Source organism: Tachypleus tridentatus, chromosome 6 (assembly GCF_004210375.1).
Source record: "Tachypleus tridentatus isolate NWPU-2018 chromosome 6, ASM421037v1, whole genome shotgun sequence".
Taxonomy (NCBI): domain Eukaryota; kingdom Metazoa; phylum Arthropoda; class Merostomata; order Xiphosura; family Limulidae; genus Tachypleus; species Tachypleus tridentatus.
The window spans coordinates 121639049-121661594 of NC_134830.1; the positions used below are offsets into that span (position 1 = coordinate 121639049).

The 22546-nt window shown below is 36.8% G+C and overlaps 1 protein-coding gene across 1 annotated transcript in view; it reads right to left on the reverse strand.

The window, feature by feature from the left end:
• Positions 1 to 1227: 1227 nt before the first annotated feature.
• Positions 1228 to 22546, reverse strand: part of LOC143253481 (GATA-binding factor 3-like) — a 36888-nt gene continuing 15569 nt past the window's right edge. Inside the window, exon 3 of the mRNA XM_076507460.1 lies at positions 1228 to 2535. Within this exon, the coding sequence (XP_076363575.1) occupies positions 2170 to 2535 (366 nt within the window). The 3' untranslated portion in view covers positions 1228 to 2169. The remainder of the gene's footprint in view (positions 2536 to 22546) is intronic.

Below are 22546 nucleotides of genomic sequence, written 5' to 3' on the forward strand. Positions count from 1 at the left end.
CGGAAATCTTCGGATTTCGGGAACATATCTTTGTCATCCTTCTATTAACACATAATTTTCACGAAACATCAGTAGACTTTATTTGGTATCATCGGAACTCTTACAACGCAGTCATTCAATTCTCCAAACGTCATAATGATTTCGATGGATATATTTTCATGGTTCTCGAGTCACCAAAAACTTTGGTTGGATATATTTTCATGGTTCTTGTGTCACCAGAATACTTTGGATGGATATATTTTCATGGCTCTATTGACTTCATTCATACGTATGTATTCAGTATTTCTGTGGAATTTCATTGTTATTCTACAATCAAGTACAAATATGGCACTTGTTATACAGTGTAAATACGTTCAACCAGTTTCACACCATCTATATTATTTATTCATAATGTTATACATTAATTTGACTGTAAAAAAAATAACTAGTGGATAATGTATTTATATTTATATAATACATATTCGTCCGTTGAGGAATAAAATTGGATTATCTTATCTCCAGAGTAGAGCACACCAATCTTAACTGGCCTATCTCTCATTACAAAGAGCGTTGAAGCTAGTTCAACATGGTGAAATTACTGCTAGACAAAATTATGTATTATCAACACATTTCTTACACCCTAAGAAACCATACTTCATCAGCCTTACTGTATAATTTGTTTTAAATCATTGTGTTTCAATAAGCCATAATAACTGATGGATTTTGATATTGAGAGAAAATCCTCTTTTAGTGTCATGACAGATAAGATTTAGTTGAAATTTACACTATTCATTCTGGTACAGTTACAAAATATGTAAACAAAACATATATTCATTTTTAATTTAAGTAGAGTTGAACACCTAAATATTGAAGATCAAGATCCGGCTAAAAGGTTAGTTATATTGTGACGTTCCATAAGTGTAAAGGGACGAAGTGGTCAAAATACGATTGTGATGTCAGTTTTATTGTGACGTACCACAACTGTAAATAGAGCAAGTAATCAAAACCTGAATAGAATTTCTCTTTCTGTGATGACCATGCAAAACCTAAACAAATTACCTACATTATTTAAATAATAACCGAGTCTGACTGACCCGTTTACCCAGTGCTTGCAAATCTTTACTAGATTGACAGACTTATAAACTGTTTTGGTAGTTCTTTGGAATTCAGTTATTGTTATTTATTTACTTATTATTAACTCGTTCTAAAAACTTTCCAAATGAATACATAACACAGGAGTTATAAAAGTTAGTTCTATTTGGAACTTTTATTTGATTTCGCAAGAAAACAGAAACAAACAAACAACAAGAATATTTACATTACACACACAGCTGAAGGAACTTTTTGTAAAAATGTATTACGGTTACCAATGTGGCCAGGTGGAAGAAATATGCAGCTCTCACATTCAATTAAAATATGTGAAGCAAAGAATATGATCTGAAACGACCCCGTGAAATAGCTTGGAGAGTTTGCTTGGATAGCACAAAAACTCGCGTCAGTTTGTTTTATACGGAATTGGGAAGAAAAAAGAAATAAGAGACTATTAGATTAAAATAACAATACAAAGGAATACTGAGTTGGTAACATAATCCTTGCAGATGGCGTGAAGTTAAATACACACATTTGATTAAGCCTTTTTCCTAACGTTAATACCTGTCGAACACGTAACCACTTTAGGAAATATATCAGAATAATAATTGGGTTTGAAATAACTTTATATTCTTCAAATAAAAACTGTTATAACTTCTTTGAGTTATTCTATCGTCAAGGTTTATAATTTCTACAATCCTTACAAAAGTGGATGTTAATTAAATGACAATGCTTTTTCTCTTCACCATAAGAGCTAAATACCTAAAAAGAAAACTTGGCTTTGTAAAAGGAAGACCTGTTTTATTCACACAGCCTTTCACGAAACTCCGCTAGGTAGCGCCAGCTATGCTTGTCTTGAGGAACAAAATTGTTTATGCTTATTTTGCAGCGTTTTTACACGCAGTTCATCGATGCCTACAGACTTAAAACTGCTTCGGTTTTCGGATCAGGAACAACATGCAACAATGATACTTTATGATGGATACTGTCCTCGGAAAACTTCGTGTACCACGAGCAGCAATGTTGATTGTTGTTTAACTGAAGCCTTTGTGGTTCCTTTTGTTTTAGACCATTTATTGCTATTCGTCTTCATCTACATTTTCAAGCCATGGCATCAACTATACTGTTTGAAGTTGATAGACCTAGATTACCTGTGCCTAAAGGTAGAGGACCACTAGATGGCAGCGGTAATCCAGAAAACCCAGATGCTGAGTTCATGTGCATAGGTGGCGTTGTAACGTAGCTTGACATAGTCATGGGTATATTCCCCTGTTGCACGTTAATGGGCACAGGCACGGAGGACATGCTAGACCCGAAGTGACCAGTTGGCATAAAACTTGTAAACGGTTTGTCACGTGTCTTTAGTCGGTCTGGGAAACCGATATAGCTTTTATTTTTACTCTTGGCTGAAAGTTTTCGATTTCGTGTTTGAATTCCTTCCTTTTTCATTGTCAACGGCCGATTGACCTGTAAAATCAGTAATGAGATCAGATGAGCAAGTTAGGCCAATTATAGATTTCATTTAAAAATGTGACTGGTTGATAAATTTTATTGTCATAACTGATATTCTCTACACATTTAATAAGACACTGACATTAAGTGTGTTTAGTATCCAGTCACAATGTTTTTTTTACACATTTAATAAGATACTGACATTAGGTGTGTTTAGTATCCAGTCACAATGTTTTTTTACACATTTAGTAAGATGCTGACATTAAGTGTATTTAGTATCCAGTCACAATGTTTTTTTACACATTTAATAAGATACTGACATTAGGTGTGTTTAGTATCCAGTCACAATGTTTCTTTACACATTTAATAAGATGCTGACATTAAGTGTGTTTAGTATCCAGTCACAATGTTTTTACACATTTAATAAGATGCTGACATTAAGTGTGTTTAGTATCAAGTCACAATGTTTTTTACACATTTAATAAGATACTGACATTAGGTGTGTTTAGTATCCAGTCACAATGTTTTTTACACATTTAATAAGATGCTGACATTAAGGGTGTTTAGTATCCAGTCACAATGTTTTTTTACACATTTAATAAGATGCTGACATTAGGTGTGTTTAGTATCCAGTCACAATGTTTTTTTACACATTTAATAAGATGCTGACATTAGGTGTGTTTAGTATCCAGTCACAATGTTTTTTACACATTTAATAATATGCTGACATTAAGTGTGTTTAGTATCCAGTCACAATGTTTTTTACACATTTAATAAGATGCTGACATTAAGTGTGTTTAGTATCCAGTCACAATGTTTTTTACACATTTAATAAGATGCTGACATTAGGTGTGTTTAGTATCCAGTCACAATGTTTTTTACACATTTAATAAGATGCTGACATTAAGTGTGTTTAGTATCCAGTCACAATGTTTTTACACATTTAATAAGATGCTGACATTAAGTGTGTTTAGTATCCAGGCACAATGTTTTTACACATTTAATAAGATGCTGACATTAGGTGTGTTTAGTGTCCAGTCACAGTGTTTCTTACACATTTATTAAGACATGACATTAGGTGTATTTAGTATCCAGTCACAATGTTTTTTTACACATTTAATAAGATGCTGACATTAAGTGTGTTTAGTATCCAGTCACAATGTTTTTACACATTTAATAAGATGCTGACATTAAGTGTGTTTAGTATCAAGTCACAATGTTTTTACACATATAATAAGATGCTGACATTAGGTGTGTTTAGTGTCCAGTCACAGTGTTTCTTACAAATTTATTAAGACATGACATTAGGTGTGTTTAGTATCCAGTCACAATGTTTTTTACACATTTAATAAGATGCTGACATTAAGTGTGTTTAGTGTCCAGTCACAATGTTTTTACACATTTAATAAGATGCTGACATTAAGTGTGTTTAGTATCCAGTCACAATGTTTTTACACATTTAATAAGATGCTGACATTAGGTGTGTTTAGTGTCCAGTCACAGTGTTTCTTACACATTTATTAAGACATGACATTAAGTATGTTTAGTATTCTGTCACAGTGTACTTACATCAAAGAAAATAAACTTTTAAATTAACACAGAACAGTATTTATTATATCCTGCAGGTTTAAAATATTAATTCATTTAACAGTCCTTTTGGTGTAACTTTCTCTAGAATTAATAAGTCTCCAGAAGAAGAGACTTGTACAAAGCCATAACAACGGAAATAACGAGTCTATTTATATATAATTATTTACTGAAAACTAGATAAACCGATTTACTGACGTTGTCGGTCAAAACCTGTTATCATTTATTAAAAGGGATAATTGCTGTCTTATTTCTCAGCATATCATCAGGGTTGAGTTAAATTTAGTCTGCTGTTTTCTTATGATATCATCAATGTTAAGTTGCATTTAGTCTGCTGTCATTTGTTCAGGATATCTTCAAGGTTAAGTTAATTTAATTTACTGTTTTCTGTTCGGGATATCATCAGGGTTAAGTCACAAATTTGTTACTGTTCTCTGCTCAGAATATCTTCAGGGTTAAGTTACATTTAGTTACTGTTCTCTGCTAAGAATATTTTTAGGGTTAAGTTACATTTAGTTACTGTTCTCAGCTAAGAATATCTTTAGGGTTAAGTTGCATTAATTTGCTATCTTCTGAGCAGACTTTTCTTAGGATTATGTTTAGTTTGCTGTTTTTTTCTTCTCTGGATATCGTTAGGGTTAAGTTACATTTAATCTGCTGTGTTATCAGGATTAATATACATTTCATTTGTCATCTTCTGAGAAGGTTTTCGTTAGGATTAAGGTACTTGATTCCAACTGAAACCTTTTGACAGTTGACGTCACTGCATGCCCCACGTGAAATAACACGAACTAGTAAACTATAAATAGGAGGGCCACAGTGTGGATACGTCTTGAGATCAAACTGATGAAGGTCGAAAAATGATAATATCTCATGGTGATCATCGTACCTGATTCTCGAAACATGGCGCTAGTTAATAGTATATACCTAAACCAGCCACCCTGTCGATCACTAACACTTGAAGCAGCTACTGTTGCATGCGATTTCGGGATAAAAACAGCAGCGAGTGTGTAATAAATGGCTCAGAGATCGTGAAAACGAACTTTCAGTTACCACATCTAAACTTCCGACTGTTCAACACCAGATAACAATTAACAGTGACAAACCAAATTTATTTCACAACAGTAAACTGATGGAAAGATTTATTTAAATGTTTAGAGCTATTTAATGCCGATTGTTGATACAAGTCAAGCATGCATTTGTAAATCTTGTGTTTTCTCGAAACAAATCGTTATTCCAGCCTAGACTCTTTTTAATACGTTTTCGCTGAGAGTGATGAGAGGGTGTCATTATATGTGTTTGTTTTGTAGTTTAGAAGTTTTGTGCAAAGCTACACGAGGGCTATCTGCGCTAAACCTACCCTATGTCTGCAGAAAGTTTGTTTGTTTGTTTTTGAATTTCGCACAAAGCTACTCGAGGGCTATCTGTGCTAGCCATCCCTAATTTAGCAGTGTAAGACTAGAGGAAAGGCAGCTAGTCATCACCACCCACCACCAACTCTTGAGCTACTCTTTTACCAACGAATAATGGGATTGACCGTCACATTATACACCCCCACGGCTGGGATGCGAACCCGCGACCCTCAGATTACGAGTCGCACGTCTTAACACGCTTGGCCATACCGGGCCCTGTCTGCAGAAAGAGGGAAGATAGAAAGTGTGCTTTACCTACCACCAGCTCTTGGGTTTCACCTTATTTGATCGCTTGATAGAACTTGACAGTCCCTTTTATACCCATATAAACTACCCCGAAGTACAGAGCGCATCTGTATGTAACGGATTACAAACCATAAACCGTAGGATTCACAGACCGGCCACGAAATATACTATGCCACACCCAGCACATGTCATTTACATCTATTTTATTGGCACTAAACTATGATTGCGGGAAAATCTAGCCAGGCAGTAGATATAATTACACTGATATTATATGCAAGCTATATATATATATATACAAACATACTTATTTGTGTTGTTGAGAGATGATATTCACAAAAAACAACAAAAAAGTTTCGTTCAGTCTCGTCATCAGTGCTCACTAATATCAGGGTTATCAGGGTGTCTATTTGTAATGAGTTCCAAATCTATGCCATTCAAACGAAAGACGAAAATCGGGGATGTTTTATGAGGGCTTAATTTTGTAAGTTTTTCTATTATTCAGAGATAACTAACTAAATTTATTAACAAAATTTCAAGGTCGAAAAGCAACACCCAAACCTGATCGCAACCTAAACCGGCAAACCTTCCCCAGAGGCTAGCTCATTCCCTATTCTGTGAGCGTGCCTCGCTTCTCGCGTCGTGGCCGCCTGTGTCTTGTACAGTAGCCGGTTGGGCAGGTCTACCAGCTATGGATGCTGGTGAGAAGGCCTAGTTCTAACAAAGACTTTACAGGGTCTGTCTGTCCATGTAATAATTTGTTATGGATGAACCTCAGTTGTTTAACGTCCGCTTCAAGACGGAAAGTCGTGACGTTCGCCTCTTACTATTCCAAATGACTGTGGATTACCTAATCCAGTAAGAGGTTCGAAAGTTTTCCATAATATCCGCACGTCTACCAGCCAGTGTCCAACCAGCTAAGCTTACGAAACTATTGTCCATATTTGTCTGTCAGTAAATAATGAAGATTCAAAAAAGGTTTCTGTAAGTAAAGTGAAAAACGAAAATAAAAAACGAGTTCTTGATGTCTTAACTGCTGGTTTTACAAACCAACAAAGGACGTCAGGTCAAAACCATGTCACCAACTATCGATACTTTGAAATATATAAATAGTAACTCTACAAGATCAAAGTTCAGTTTACAGTTGATATCCTGGCAGTTTGAGGTGTTTTTTTTTTTTGTAAGGGCCAGACTGGAAAACGCCGTACAGAACAAATGGCGTTAGACTTCCTTTCTACCCTGTAATATATAATGATGCGTTCCAGTGTCGAAGTTCTTTAAGTATGTCACCTCGTTTATGTTGTTTGGTAAGAATTATGATTTGTTTCAAAACAAGCACGATTATAACAACAAAAAGACTAGACAGATAATGGACTGAATGATTAATTATTTTTTAACTTTTCTATGATGCCTGGATGCTACAGGTAAGACAAAAGATGGCTGGTTCAGACAAACAGTTATCTTTGAACCACGATACACCAGTATATAATCGGTCTATTACCGTATTGTGAACCACGATACGCTGGTATATAATATATGTGTTACAGTAACGTTAACCACGATACACTGATATATGATAAATGTGTTACAGTAATGTGAACCACGATACACTGGTATATATGTGTTACTACGATAAACAAACCAGTCCCGACTCCAGTATTTCGTAACTTAGGGGTACGGGGCAATATCTAATGGGTTCTAATCTAACGTAAATCCAAAATTAAATTAATAGATGACATTAGCTTGTATGGGAGTGGCAAACGTTTCAGGCGGCGAAGGTTCTGCCTCTTTCCTGGTCACATAACAATGTTATACTTCCTTATAAAGATTTTAAATTAAAGGATAAGTGAATTTTATGTTGGTATTTAACATGTTAAATATATATATATTTAAAAAAATACACCTAATATTGTCAAACACGAAACTCAAAGTGACAGACTGGTTCTTGTCTTTTTGGTCAGCAATTCAAAATTATAAACAACTCTGTTTAATCCATCGTGTCTAACATATCATACAGGTAGATAAGACGGAAAGTGTCCAATATATCATATACGTAGTTAAGACAGAAAGTGTCCAATATATCATACAGGTAGTTAAGACAGAAAGTGTCCAATATATCACACAGGCAGTTAAGACGGAAAGTGTCCAATATATCATACAGGTAGTTAAGACGCAGAGTGTCCAATATATCATACAGGTAGTTAAGACGCAGAGTGTCCAATATATCATACAGGTAGTTAAGACGGAAAGTGTCCAATATATCAGACAGGTAGTTAAGATGGAAAGTGTCCAATATATCACACAGGTAGTTAAGACGGAAAGTGTCCAATATATCATACAGGTAGTTAAGACGGAAAGTGTCCAATATATCATACAGGTAGATAAGACGGAAATTGTCCAATATATCATACAGGTAGCATGTAGTATCATTTATCTGCTTTGACTGTTTTTTGCTACGCAGTGACCAGTTTGCACCTTAGTAACCTAAGACTGATCGTATGGCAGAACTCAATCCAATTGGATAGCGAATAAAACAAAGGCGATTGATTATATAATTGGTTATTTGAAGTAAGAAAACAGGACATAGTCAGGCCTGAGGCAGCAACAGGTACTAATAGCGATTTCATCAACGACAGTGAATTTTTGCTGTGCATTGAATGAAGTGTTGTTGTACCAATAAATTAAGAACAATGACCTGTCCATATCGGTACAAAAACTTACTGTTAATGTGTTAAAAGGTCGTAAGTAGAGTGTGAAAGGAGAGAGAAAAATATTTGGTAAACACAAACATATATTTCAGTCATACACTTATCTCAGTTTCAATGTTCCATGTGACAAGATTGTTACAAGTACTTACTTTAGTTTTATTTTATGCAGATCACCGTGCAATTCTTAACGTGGAAATTTCTCACGCGGAAAAGGGGAAGTGTTATGACACAAAACCAAAACCTGATTTTGTAGAAAATATTGATCACAAAATATTACGCAACCTAGTGATGAAACAAGACCAACATATTTCATTTGAAATTGACGCAAATTAGAGTAACAATAATATGGCTTTTATTATGCTTCGAAGACATCTTAGAAGTTAGCGAAGCATTTTTATAATTAATTATATTTGTCACAAGACATCATGTTAGGCCCAACATATTTTTAGCACTATTTTCTTAAAGTAGTGCTTTAGAACTTTTCACAATGAACACAACAGTGGGTGGAACACTATTTATATAAATAACTTGTTGTAGTGGGTACGACAGCTTGGAAAAGGCAGTCACGTCATAGTAAAATTAAGTTCATTAGGACTGTATAAGTAATACTGTCATAGCTACGGTGTTCATTGAGTCTCAGTAGGCCTGATGAGCTCTGGATTGGGCGAAACGCGTCGTCGACAATGAATACGACAAACATGCTGTGGTTGAAATTCAAATATAATACACTATTCTAATTCTTGAAAACATATAAGAAATGAGGTTAAGACATTAACATTAAAATATAATCGTCTTAACATAATGTACTGGAAGAAATATATTCTCAAAATATAATAGGCTAAACATGATGTCTTAGGACAATTATAAACTCTTTATATGTGCATCATAACTTCACAAAATAATATATAAAATATCACAGATATTTATAAAATTTATAATAAACCTATAATATAGTTGGTAATTATAACCTTACATCACATTCTAATACACATTGGCGACACTGCCAATCTTAGTGAGAATGGGTGTACTCTTAACTAAGCAACACCTATCTTTATCTAATAAATTAGGCGTCCAGATGTACTCTAGATATACGACACTATCTTTAGTGATACAGAACAGACAACAGGAGATAGAACAACACTATCTTTAGTGATGGAGAACAGACGACATTCGATAGAACAACACTACCTTTAGTGATACTGAACAGATAACAGGAGATAGAACAACACTATCTTTAGTGATACAGAACAGACAACATTAGATAGAACAACACTATCTTTAGTGATACTGAACAGACAACATTAGATAGAACAGCACTATCTTCAGTGATATAGAACAGACAACATTAGATAGAACAACACTATCTTTAATGATACAGAACAGACAAATTAGATAGAACAACACTCTCTTTGGTGATACAGAACAGACAACAGGAGATAGAACAACACTATCTTTAGTGATACGGAACAGACGACATTAAATAGAACAACACTATCTTTAGTGATACAGAACAGACGACTGTAGATAGAACAACACTATCTTTAGTGATACTGAACAGACAACATTAGATAGAACAACACTATCTTCAGTGATATAGAACAGACAACATTAGATAGAACAACACTATCTTTAATGATACAGAACAGACAACATTAGATAGAACAACACTCTCTTTGGTGATACAGAACAGACAACATTAGATGGAACAACACTATCTTTAGTGATACAGAACAGACAACGGGAGATAGAACAACACTATCTTTAGTTATACAGAACAGACGACATTAGACAGAACAACACTATCTTTAGTGATACAGAACAGACAACAGGAGATAGAACAACACTATCTTTAGTGATACAGAACAGACAACAGGAGATAGAACAACACTATCTTTAGTGATACAGAACAGACAACAGGAGATAGAACAACACTATCTTTAGTGATACACAACAGACAACATTAGATAGAACAACACTATCTTTAGTGATACAGAACAGACAACAGGAGATAGAACAACACTATCTTTAGTTATACAGAACAGACGACATTAGACAGAACAACACTATCTTTAGTGATACACAACAGACAACAGGAGATAGAACAACACTATCTTTAGTGATACAGAACAGACAACAGGAGATAGAACAACACTATCTTTAGTGATACAGAACAGACAACAGGAGATAGAACAACACTATCTTTAGTGATACACAACAGACAACAGGAGATAGAACAACACTATCTTTAGTGATACACAACAGACAACAGGAGATAGAACAACACTATCTTTAGTGATACACAACAGACAACATTAGATAGAACAACACTATCTTTAGTGATACAGAACAGATACTGTTTTAAGTCAGTGCATCATAGCCTTCTCTGTAACAAGGCATGTTTGTATTCTTTGATAGACTGTTTAGGCAGAGTTTCATCAAGACATGTCTGACACAAATACGTTGTACTAAACCATGTACCTTCGTCGAAACAACTTCTGTATTGCTAAAAGATTTGTTGAGAAAAGAGTGACTTACACATTCAAAAGCAGGTGTTTCATAATAACAGTTTTAGTTAGAGTTATGTTGTGTTTTTTTGTAATAATGGATTACAAAACTGTAACGTGACAAATTTTTGCTGTATTCTGTAAATAGACTCGTTACATGTTCTGGTTGTATTTAGATATTTTCTGTCATTGTTCTCGTAACAATAAAATAAAAGTAAGTGTTAACTGGCTAATTTTTGCTGCATTCTATAAATGTTTGTCACGGTTTCTTGTAACAATAGCATATGAAAAGTGTTACCTGACACATTTTCCTGAATATTTGTACACATCACTTAGAATACAAGTAATTGGTAACCAGACTGTTTGTCGTAGGACAGTCTTACTGTGATTCTCATTCAGATATTGTTATGATTAGGTCATAAATTAAGCCAGACCTTGATAGTTATCAGAAACCTGGTCTGAGGTGAACCACTACCTAGGTAACAGGATCCGCCTACTGGGTGTACGTGTATTGTACCTAGACACTCAGGTCGCATTCTTTGCATACAGTATTAACGACACATGCCGAATTAGATCTTGTTTAATACACAACCTGTCTCAGTTAAGAGACTGCATTGTCTATGTGCATATACTTTTATATTTGGTTTCTGCATAGTGAACAGTACACCACGATATTCATGTGAAACTAGTAAATGGTTATCTCTGACAGATATCCTAATATTAAACAGAGAGTTGCCAGCTAGTTAAGAGCACCCGCCTCCGACTAGTTTCACCTAAGAGTGAAATTTGAGGGTCACACCTATCACGCACCCATGACTATAAAGTGCGTAGCACCACATATATATTTTCTGAGGTAACGGGATACGAAGCACCAGTTCTCGAATTTATAACCTTACACGCTGACTTGTCCATTCCATTACGTTTTAAAACTATTTTTACCAGTTTAAAGATTGCCTCAGTTCTCACACGCTGAACTTTGTGTATCTAAGGTCATCAGCGGTTGAAAAATCCCGGAACAGAAAGGCTCGTTTCCGTTTCTCAGTACTAATTCGATATAAATCCCCATTCTCCGGCTGGTGAGCGACAATTGGCATGTAGGGCTACTAATGCTCAATTAGTCCTGTGCGGAGTAACAATGAACACAACCATTCGATAAAAGCAATAAGCAGTTCACAACAAGGTGCAGTTAATTGTTATTACAAATTTCATCGGTACCACCCGCAGATGGCAATGAAAAGGGCGTTAACGAAGTTTCCTTGACAATCGAAATTAACTACGAGTTTTTAAACTGTACTTGATTTGTGATGTCCATCACAAAATCTGTAGAAAATATTTTTGTACAATGGACAGATATCACTCAGGTCAAGAAAACAGAGTTCTTGTCCTTTTTTAAGCCTGAGAAGAATTTTTTGAAATGTTCTTTGCTTTCAGTGCTCTAGATAAAGGTGTCATTTTTTTTCTTTATGTCTGGATCCATTCTGATGTGGTCTATGGTGTTCAAACATTGTTCAACTCAAACTATTGTTTCAGATTATTCTCAAACTAATGTTCAAGGATCATCTCAAATTATTGTTAAAGGTTCATTCAAGCTATTCTTCCAGGTCCATACTAAACTTTGTACAATAAGCTCTCATTAAACGATAGGATTTAAAACAGTAAAAGTGAGATTACACTACAAATCACCGGCCTGACTAGGACAACTACATTTATCGACCCAACATTCTACACAGAAATACTGAAAAAATTAAGGCTTGTGAGAAATTGCGAGCATATGCAAACGTCAAAAATAAAATAAGTTTATGCGTAAATGATGATAACAAGCAAGAAGTACTAGGCTCATGATCTCAAGAGGTGCGAGGATCATGATCTCACGAGATATTAGGGTCATGATATCAAGAGTTACCAGGATCATGATCTCAAGAAGTATAAGGGTCATGATATCAAGAGATATAAGGATTATGATCTCAATAAGTACTAGGATCATGATCTCAAGAAGTTTAAGGGTCAGGGTATCAAGAGATACCAGGTTCATGATCTCGATACGTATTAGAATCATGATCTCCAGAAGTCTAAGGGTCATGATTACATTTATCAAGACGAATCAACTATTAGAAGATAAAGTCTTACTGTACAACATAGACAAATCCTCAATAATTCTATGCCAAGCCAAGTTGCAAGAACAGAACCACTAAGTTCGAGTTATTCAGAAAGGTATATACATATTTCACTATCGATCTGTGTGCACCAATCGCTATCAACGAATATTTTCTAGCGTTGATAAACGAGTAGTCACTACACCCTATTACAAAGATAGGGACATCCACATCTGGGGTCAAATCAATGTTGGAGAAATGTTTTTCAATTTTTTATCAAAGCACAACTTTTCAAAAAAAAGTTAGGTTTGAACAACTTATATCAGTTTATTTAATACATGAAAATGTACGAGTATGTGTGTGTGTGGAAATGTAAAACTAAGGAGAATTATAATCATTGACAGTTGACAGAAACATAACGTCTAAAGTGACACTGGACTACTAGAAGATGGGTAACAACTATAGTATTAACAGATGTTGGTGACACTGGATTACTAGAAGATGGGTAACATCTATAGTATTAACAGATGTTGGTGACACTGGACTACTAGAAGATGGGTAACATCTATAATAATAACAGATGTTGGTGACACTGAACTATTAGACGACAGGTAAAAACTACAGTATTAACAGATGTTGGTGACACTGGACTACTAGAAGATGGGTAAAATCTATAGTATTAACAGATGTTGGTGACGCTGGACTACTAGAAGATGGGTGACATATAATTGTATAACAGATGTTGGTGACACTGGACTGCTAGAAGATGGGTGACATCTAATAGTATAGGAGATGTTGGTGACACTGGACTACTAGAAGATGGGTAACATCTATAGCACTGACCCAGGTTGGTGACATTGAGCTCGAACAACATCATCCGTTTGGATCCAACAAGCCAAACCACACAAGATTTAAGAATCATTCCAGATTTAGCGACATATTTATTAATTTGTTATAAACTAAAAACCTTTAAATGGCAACAGAGTAGATTAAGAAAGTATCTCCTGCCCTTTCGGTTTTGTGTGTAATTTGGGTTTCTCTCAGTTTCCTTGACTTGTTATACAGTTGATATCTCCTGTGGAACAGCAAGGTCGGTATCCTTCCTCTACCATGGGGCCTGGCATGGCCAAGCGTGTTAAGGAGTTCGACTCGTAATCCGAGGGTCGAGGGTTCGAATCCCGCTTGCACCAAACATGCCCGCCCTTTCAGCCGTGGGGGCGTTATAATGTACGGTCAATCCCACTATTCGTTGGTAAAAGAGTATCCCAAGAGTTGGTGGTGGGTGGTGATGACTAGCTGCCTTCCCTCTAGTCTTACACTGCTAAATTAGGACGGCTAGCGCAGATAGCCCTCGAGTAGCTTTGCGCGAAATTCAAAACAAACAAACAAATCCTCTACCATGACGAGTTAGTTAGTGGCCATATCCTCACGTGTAGGTGACAAACTTGTTTCTGTACAGTTAAGTTTTGTTTGAATTGCGTGCAAAGTTACTCGAATGCTATCTGCGCTGGCCGTTCCTAAAGGGAAGGAAGTTAGTCAATACTATCCACTACCGACGTTTGAGCAACTCTTCATGAAAGATAAGTGTGATTAGTCGTCGCATTATAACGCTCCAATCGCTGAAAGGAGGAACATGTTCAATGTGGTGATTCAAACTTCGGAGTTGAGTGTCTTACCGACCAGGTCGTAATGTTCGGTACTCATTGGGTCCACATACCGACTAAACATGAGGCAAAATAATTCATTTTCTATGTCAAATAAACGAGCATGAGCAGTAATTTGTGGAATAAACCGATTGTATTTTGTTTTTAAATTATTGTGTCTCTAATAAGATATTAGATAAGCATAAATAGTTTGGTACGTAAGTAGCTTATAGAAGTGAACTTCTAACGCAGACTGGAGTCTAAACCAGTTTGTGATTCTGTATCAAATATTCAAATATTATTAGCATGAAAGTATTTTTGTAATTAAAAGGAATAATCCTGTAGTCCGAAAAATCTAAAACCATAGGTGATTTACAGCTCGGAAGGCCGAGCTTGGGCGAATGACTTCTTCCAGGACATCGAATACTTGACAAACATGGATTTATTTTTCTAGGGATTGCTCAAGGATCGTGTTCACAAACAGAAGACTGGGGACACTGAGTACTTGAAATGAGGGATTAGCAGCCAGTATCGAACTGTTGATAAAGAACGCTACGAATATATTCATTCAAATGTTTATTATTTCAATTATAATAGAACACAGAAATTGTCACGTTGTTTGTGTATGCAGTAACAAACAACAAAATGATGCACTACGTGAAGAATGTACCGACACAAACAACAAAATGATGTACTACGTGAAGAATGTACCGACACAAACAACAAAATGATGTACTACGATAAGAATGTACATACACAAACAACAAAATGATGATGTACTACGTGAAGAATGTACCGACACAAACAACAAAATGATGTATTATGTGAAGAATGTACCGACACAAACAATAAAATGATGTACTACGTGAAGAATGTACCGACACAAATAGTTCTTGATTTAGTCCGACTGTTATCCGAGACTGACACAAAGCAAGTTCATAAACATACCAGCCCCAACAATATGTGACTGCTAAACAAATAAGTTCGTTTCTAAAGGACTCCCCACTCTTTCATTCATGTATCCCTTTATCTGTTGGCTATGTTTCTTACCCACTTGCTCGCGAGGCCGTTAATTTCTTAAATGGTAAAACCTTGTTTGACAGGGATATCATAAATAAAGACCAGTGCACATCGTGGAAACGTGCGGGTCGAACGGTCTGCTCGAGCGTTCTTTTTTATCACGCGTTTATCAGACCGTGGTCGGATAATGAGATAGGATTTTTTAAAATGATATGCGCGCTGCTCTCGGAAACGTTTTCAAAAAATGGAGCTCATTTCAACTTGGGACACATTCCGCTTTAGTGTGCGGTGACGCTGTGTTAAGCTCGAGAATTTATAAAGCTAAAATTTCGGGTTCGATTCCCATAATGAGCGCGTCGCAGATAGCCCACTGTGTGTCTTCGTGCTTAAGAACAGTGAAACAAATAGATTATCCAACTACAAGTCGTACAAATGGATCTGTTTCATGAAACTGCCTAATTCACTGAAGAAGTATGAACTATAAATAGGCCTAGCATGGCCAAGCACGTAAGGCGTGCGACTCGCAATCCGAGGGTCGCGGGTTCGCGCCCGCGTCGCGCTAAACATGCTCGCCCTCCCAGCCGTGGGGGTGTATAATGTGACGGTCAATCCCACTATTCGTTGGTAAAAGAGTAGCCCAAGAGTTGGCGGTGGGTGGTGATGACTAGCTGCCTTCCCTCTAGTCTTACACTGCTAAATTAGGGACGGCTAACACAGATAGCCCTCGAGTAGCTTTGTGCAAAATTCCAAAAACAAACAAAATGAACTATAAATCACTCAACAGAAGTTCTTGTCGCCCGATTGTGGCGTCATCAGTGACGTGGAAGGGTTCGAGTACATGTATAACGATCAATTATACTTTCGATGTGTATTTAAACAAAAATCCATTTAAAATCCATTTAACTTACCTGAGTTAAGGACCACAGAACTAAACAAGTCCCGTCACTTTCTGACAGGTCATCACAAACTGTCTGGAACTCACCTGGGAGTAAGGACCACAGAACTATACAACAAGTTCCGCCAGCTTCCGACGGGTCATCACAAACTGTCTAGGATCTACGTGGGATTAAGGACCACAGAACTGGACAACAAGGTCCGTTAGCTTTTGACAGGTCATCAATTAAAGGTCAACCTGATAACCGTGAAATCAGCGTACACATAGTTCTTTGATATTATAAAACTTCCTTCACAAACGTTTACTCCATAATTGACTCAATTATAGCACGCGAATATTTGCGGAAAATATTATTTGTCTAGTCTTGACTGCATATTTATCGTAATAAAAATACACCACTGTTATCGAAGCAAAATGAATTTGATATTGTTATGTTATCAGGACAACATAAGGAGTTCAGTATGGTTTATGTTGTGAAAGCAAAGGAGTTCAATATATTTACGTTGTCATGATATCATAACGAGTTCAATATAGTTGTATAAACTACCTGGGATGAAATCTTAATCTTTCTAAAACCTCCAACAGCAAACCTATATTAATGAAGAAAAACCCAGTCCTTACGAAAAAGTTATCCGGTTGGACAGAGGTAAGTTTACGGACATACAACTCTAGTTTTGGAAGTTTGATCCCCTCGCTGTGGATACAGAAAGTAGCCTAATGCAGTTTTGCTGTAAATAAAAATATTAAAGTTTTTTTTTTATTATTAATGTCTGTTATGTCTGCCAAACTTTCAGCTGCGCAACGTTTACAGAATTACGGCAGACTGTGTACAAACCTTTTGTAATACTTGATATCCCGATGTTTATTAATTAATTTGACTTTCTAACATAAACAAATTTTATTACATGAAAACACAGAGAGAGCTTCACTATTAGAAAAACAGCTTCAAACTTGAGCCGTAATTCGACTGGAAAAAGTGTAGAAAGAAGCAGAAGTCGTAGCAGGTATTTCGGTTTGAAATTATCTGACCCAAGCCAGAGGTTAGGGGCACATATAACCGACGGCGCTCAGAAATTGTCTTTCTCTTTGCCCCGCTCATGGTGGTTTTAAGTTGGGCTACGTGACAAAAAAGTCACATAAAAGAACTACGTACGACATTCTCGATACCTGATTCAGTTAAATTAGCAGGCAAGCAAGCAGCGTCGGAACAACCGATGACAGGAACCAACGACCGATGTGGAACTTAGGGTCCTTCAGGGCAGCGGAGGATCTGTAGATCCTATGTCAAGATTTTTATGTGGAGGAAACGGGAATATCCCGAGAAAACCCTCTTTCACTAGTTGGCGCCAATAATGTCAGGCAGTGCCTTATGTTGCCCGACGTGAAGAGGAAGGAAAGGCTAACAGAAAAACCATATTGCTTTATGAATTTTGACTGCTTGTAGTTATAAACACATAAACACAATGGGCTATATGCGCTTTGCCCACCATGGGTATCTAAACTCGGTTTCTAGCATTGTCAGTCTGCAGAATACCATTTTTCCACTAGGGGACTTATTTATGAAATATGAAGTTAGGACTAATCGTAATAGATATCAGACTTAACTCAGTACTGACATTAGGTGAAGACGCTATTTTTCTGCTTCAGTCTTGTTTTTTTTTTTTCATCTCGTATAATAAATTTTGATTAATTTTTGAATTTCAAGTAACTACACATTCAAGAAGAGAAAATGAACACTGAAACACAGCATCTTTATTACCAAAGTAGCGATAGAAGGTTGCTAAAATTATATTAAAAAACAACAACACTTTATGACGAAGACCACATGGGAAGCTTATGTTTTAACAATAAACGTATTTGTCTGATAATGGAATGAGTTTATTAACTCCAATGCGAACATTTCTCAGTGACTGTTATTTCCCTTTATGGGTTCCATGTTTTTTTTTACCGACCCCTTTCTCAAATATCTTGGACAAACATCACCGACTACAGTGTACTTGTGATAATAGGGTGGACGAGACTTACTGTTGTACATAGCAGCTTTAAGATGGGGAAATAGCGTATATGAACGCTAACCCTCACTGGTGTGTTTCCAGAATTTTATAACACTACACTCTTGATACAGAAATATACTTAGAATATAGTAATATGTTTAGATCAGTGGTAAGTGTAATAAGAATTCTACGCTGTATGATTCATTATTCTTACTGGAAACTTGTAAAGAACCACAAAGGAAAATGTGTCTAACATACAGGGTGGCCCAGAAAAATGTATCCACTTGTAACCTTATGCAACTTCTGTAAAAGTTTTATTTTTGTTTCCTATAATATTGGAAGATGCATAAATGAAAACTGGTCTTTTTGAACTTCGCGCAAAGGGCTATCTGCGCTAGCCGTCCCTAATTTAGCAGTGTAAGACTAGAGGAAGGCAACTAATCATTACCACCCACCGCCAACTCCTGGGCTATTCTTTTACCAACGAATAGTGGGATTGACCGTCACATTATAACGTCCCCACGGCTGAAAGGGCGAGCATGTTTGATGTGATAGGGATTCGAATCTGCGACCCTCAGATTACGAGTCGAGTGCCTTAACCACCTGGCCATGCCAGCCCAAAATGAAAACGGAAACCCATCAGGTTACAAATGTTTTTCATCCAATCAAAGTTGTAAATGGCTCCGTCTTCTACGTCACTATAGTTTGACTGTTAGCATCTCAAAAGATGCAGCAATGTACGTACAGTTAATTTGTTGTATGAAATATTATGAGCATTCAAAATATGGTTACATTTTTTTTGGCTACTCTGTACCTAGTAGTATTGTTGTGACGTCAACTCACACACAAACTATTCACCTATTTATCACGTTTCGACGGTACGTTATTATACTCAGACTTCGAGTGAGTTTTTCCTTGCTGTTAGTGGCCGAGCGTGGTCTACCCTTTAGATTGAAGATCTAAGAGCCGAAGGTTCAGTCCCCTTGGCGCATTATCATTCTCTTCATTTCAGGCCCCGCGGGTGCGTTGTAAAAGTGACTGTCAAATTTAGTTATTGAATTTAAGTAGCTCAAGAGCTGGGTGTTGTTAAATATGACTGCTTTTTGTCTAATCTATCAGATAAAAAGCAGAGACGGTTAGCGATGATAGCTCCCGAGTAAAAATCAGAAACAAACAAACAAACAAACAAACAAATTCTGTCGTCAAACAAAACCTTACCTGTATTTAAGTACGACAATTGTTTCGTATGAGCTGAGTTACTGCTGAATCAAAGCCACCTCTTTTCGAGTAATAAAGACCTGTTTCCCCCCTACTCTCAGAAAAGTCGTGTATTTATGACATGTGGCTCACGTTGACCCACATCGGACTCACCTTCTTCAGCTAGCCTAGTAATGTTACTTGTGCAGGCTAAATACGTATTTATGTATTGTCAGCATGAACATCAGTTATGAATTTCTTGATACATGGGATTACTAACTTAACACTGTCAGAATGAACAATAGGTGTCGCAGGTGTTACTGTATTCCTGCCAAAGGCTGGATGATATATATATATTAGGCTTAGGACTGGATGATATATGTATGATAAATGTACTTGGATTGGATAGTGAGTCACTTTTTAAGAGATAGCCCAAGGTTTTTCACACGTCTTCCATTTGCATGAAATGTTTGAGTGTAAAAAAAAACAATGGAAACGACAGCTAATTTTTTTTAATAGAAAGACATTTATCGGTACTAACCTACCCAGGTGTGTACAGTATATTTTAGCAATTAGCTTATTATTCTCACATAATTACAAAACATAAGTCAAACAGCGGGGCTCCGAACAAGCGCTGGAGAAGGTATAATACAAAGGTCTGCAACTTCAGCTTTGGAAAGTGACAGGTCAGTTCCAGTTAACATTGGACGGATGAAGAACTGATGTAGACTGTCTTCCTTTAACACGTAAAGAAACAAACCTCATGACTCAGAGTTATAGATACGTGAATAACTTATATATTGTATTACGTCTGGCGGTACATCTGTTTCTATGTTAATCAGCTTGAAGCATTGTGGGCATGTTTATCCGCAAATCCGAAACTAGCAGGACCAAAACAGGAATATGTGCCTCCATAGTAGGTTTCAAACCGAATCTGGCATCGGATGTTGTGTTACTAGTTTCCTGTCGAGTTCCGAGGGCGCCATATCTAAAATTATGTTATATCTCCCAAACGAGACTATACACTCATAACGAATGATAAATATGAAATATTTACTGGTAAAAGTAGAAAAAGTCAATGTTTTAGAACCACGAGCATCGACTGTAAAGGGATACTCGAGTGTGCAACAACCTACTGGTAATCGTAGCGAATATGCAGTTACTGTGTGTTATAAAAAGAGATCTTCGTAGCAGGAGGATACAATAAAGAAAGGTTCTGTTTGATAAAACCTGCATCCTAGTGGGTCTCTTGACCAAACAACAGTCAAGGATGGAGGTAGAGGTCCAGTGTATACCTGATCCACCAGAGTCTCTTGATCAAACAACAGTCAAGGATGGAGGTAGAGGTCCAGTGTATACCTGATCCACCAGGGTCTCTTGACTAAACAACAGTCGAGGATGGAGGTAGAGGTCCAGTGTATACCTGATCCACCAGAGTCTCTTGACCAACCAACAGCCAAGGATGGAGGTAGAGGTCCAGTGTATACCTGACCCACTAGAGTCTTTGGACCAAACAACAGCCAAAGATGGAGGTAGATGACCCGTGTGTACGTAATCCACCAGAGTCTCTTGACAAAACAACTAGTTTTCTCGACGTGCTAGCTGGACCAAACTCAGCTCAAATTCTCAAATACCACTTGCGAGGTATCCTGATATGGCGATTTCAGGTACTGATCTATCTTAGGGTAGCTATAAAAGTAATTATAGAAAATGGAGAGCTTTATCAATGGATAGAAGTTTGTGAGTATTATGAAAGGGGAGATGCTTTGAACCCTGAATCACGAGTCTTTATACTAATTGTTAAACCAAAGAAAAAAGTATTTTCACTGAAGAAATGGAACAGGCGTTGTCAACTGAAAGAACCAAAATGATCTGATGAAAAATCCCCATACTTAAGTTGTGAAAAGAGCTTATATGTAACTTTCCCTTACATGGTTTCTAACTACTGTAAGCAAGCCTTAGTAATTATGTGTCATTATTACTTACATATATATATCAGTTCTTTAGAGCAATAAAACAATATTTTCTGTCCATGCGATGAGCGAGGCTTAGCAGTTCATATGTTTTAATAAACTGAAAAAGGTAATAAAAAACACCTAATAAAGGAGTAGTATAGTATACTTCTATAGGCCGAGTGTAATACATATCTAATGTTGGCCCATCAGCATAATACGAGGGCTGTTCAAAAAATACGCGGACTGACGTCACAAAACAAAATGTACTTTATTTAGAAGTTACAGGTCTGGGACCCCTTCAAGGTACTCTCCTCCCCAACGCACACACTTATCCCAACGGTGTTTCCACTTGTTGAAACAGTCCTGGTACGCTTCTTTTGTAATGTCCTCCAGCTCCTTCGTCGCATTTGCCTTAATCTCGGGAATCGTCTCAAGTCTTCTTCCTTTCAAGGGTCTTTTGAGTTTGGGGAACAAGAAAACATCGCAAGGAGCAAGGTCAGGTGAGTAGGGGGGGGGTGGGAAAGAACAGTGATCGAGTGTTTGGCCAAAAACGCACGAGTTCTGAGGCACAAATTTCGCAGCAACGCGGTGCATCTTCAATTTTTCGGTCAAAATCTCGTAACAAGATCCAACTGATATCCCACAGTCTTCAGCAAGCTCCCTAACAGTCAGACGTCGATTTGCCCGCACCAGGGTGTTGATTTTGTCGACGTGTGGGTCGTCAGTTGACGTGGAAGGACGTCCAGGACGCTCATCATCTTCAATGGACTGTCGA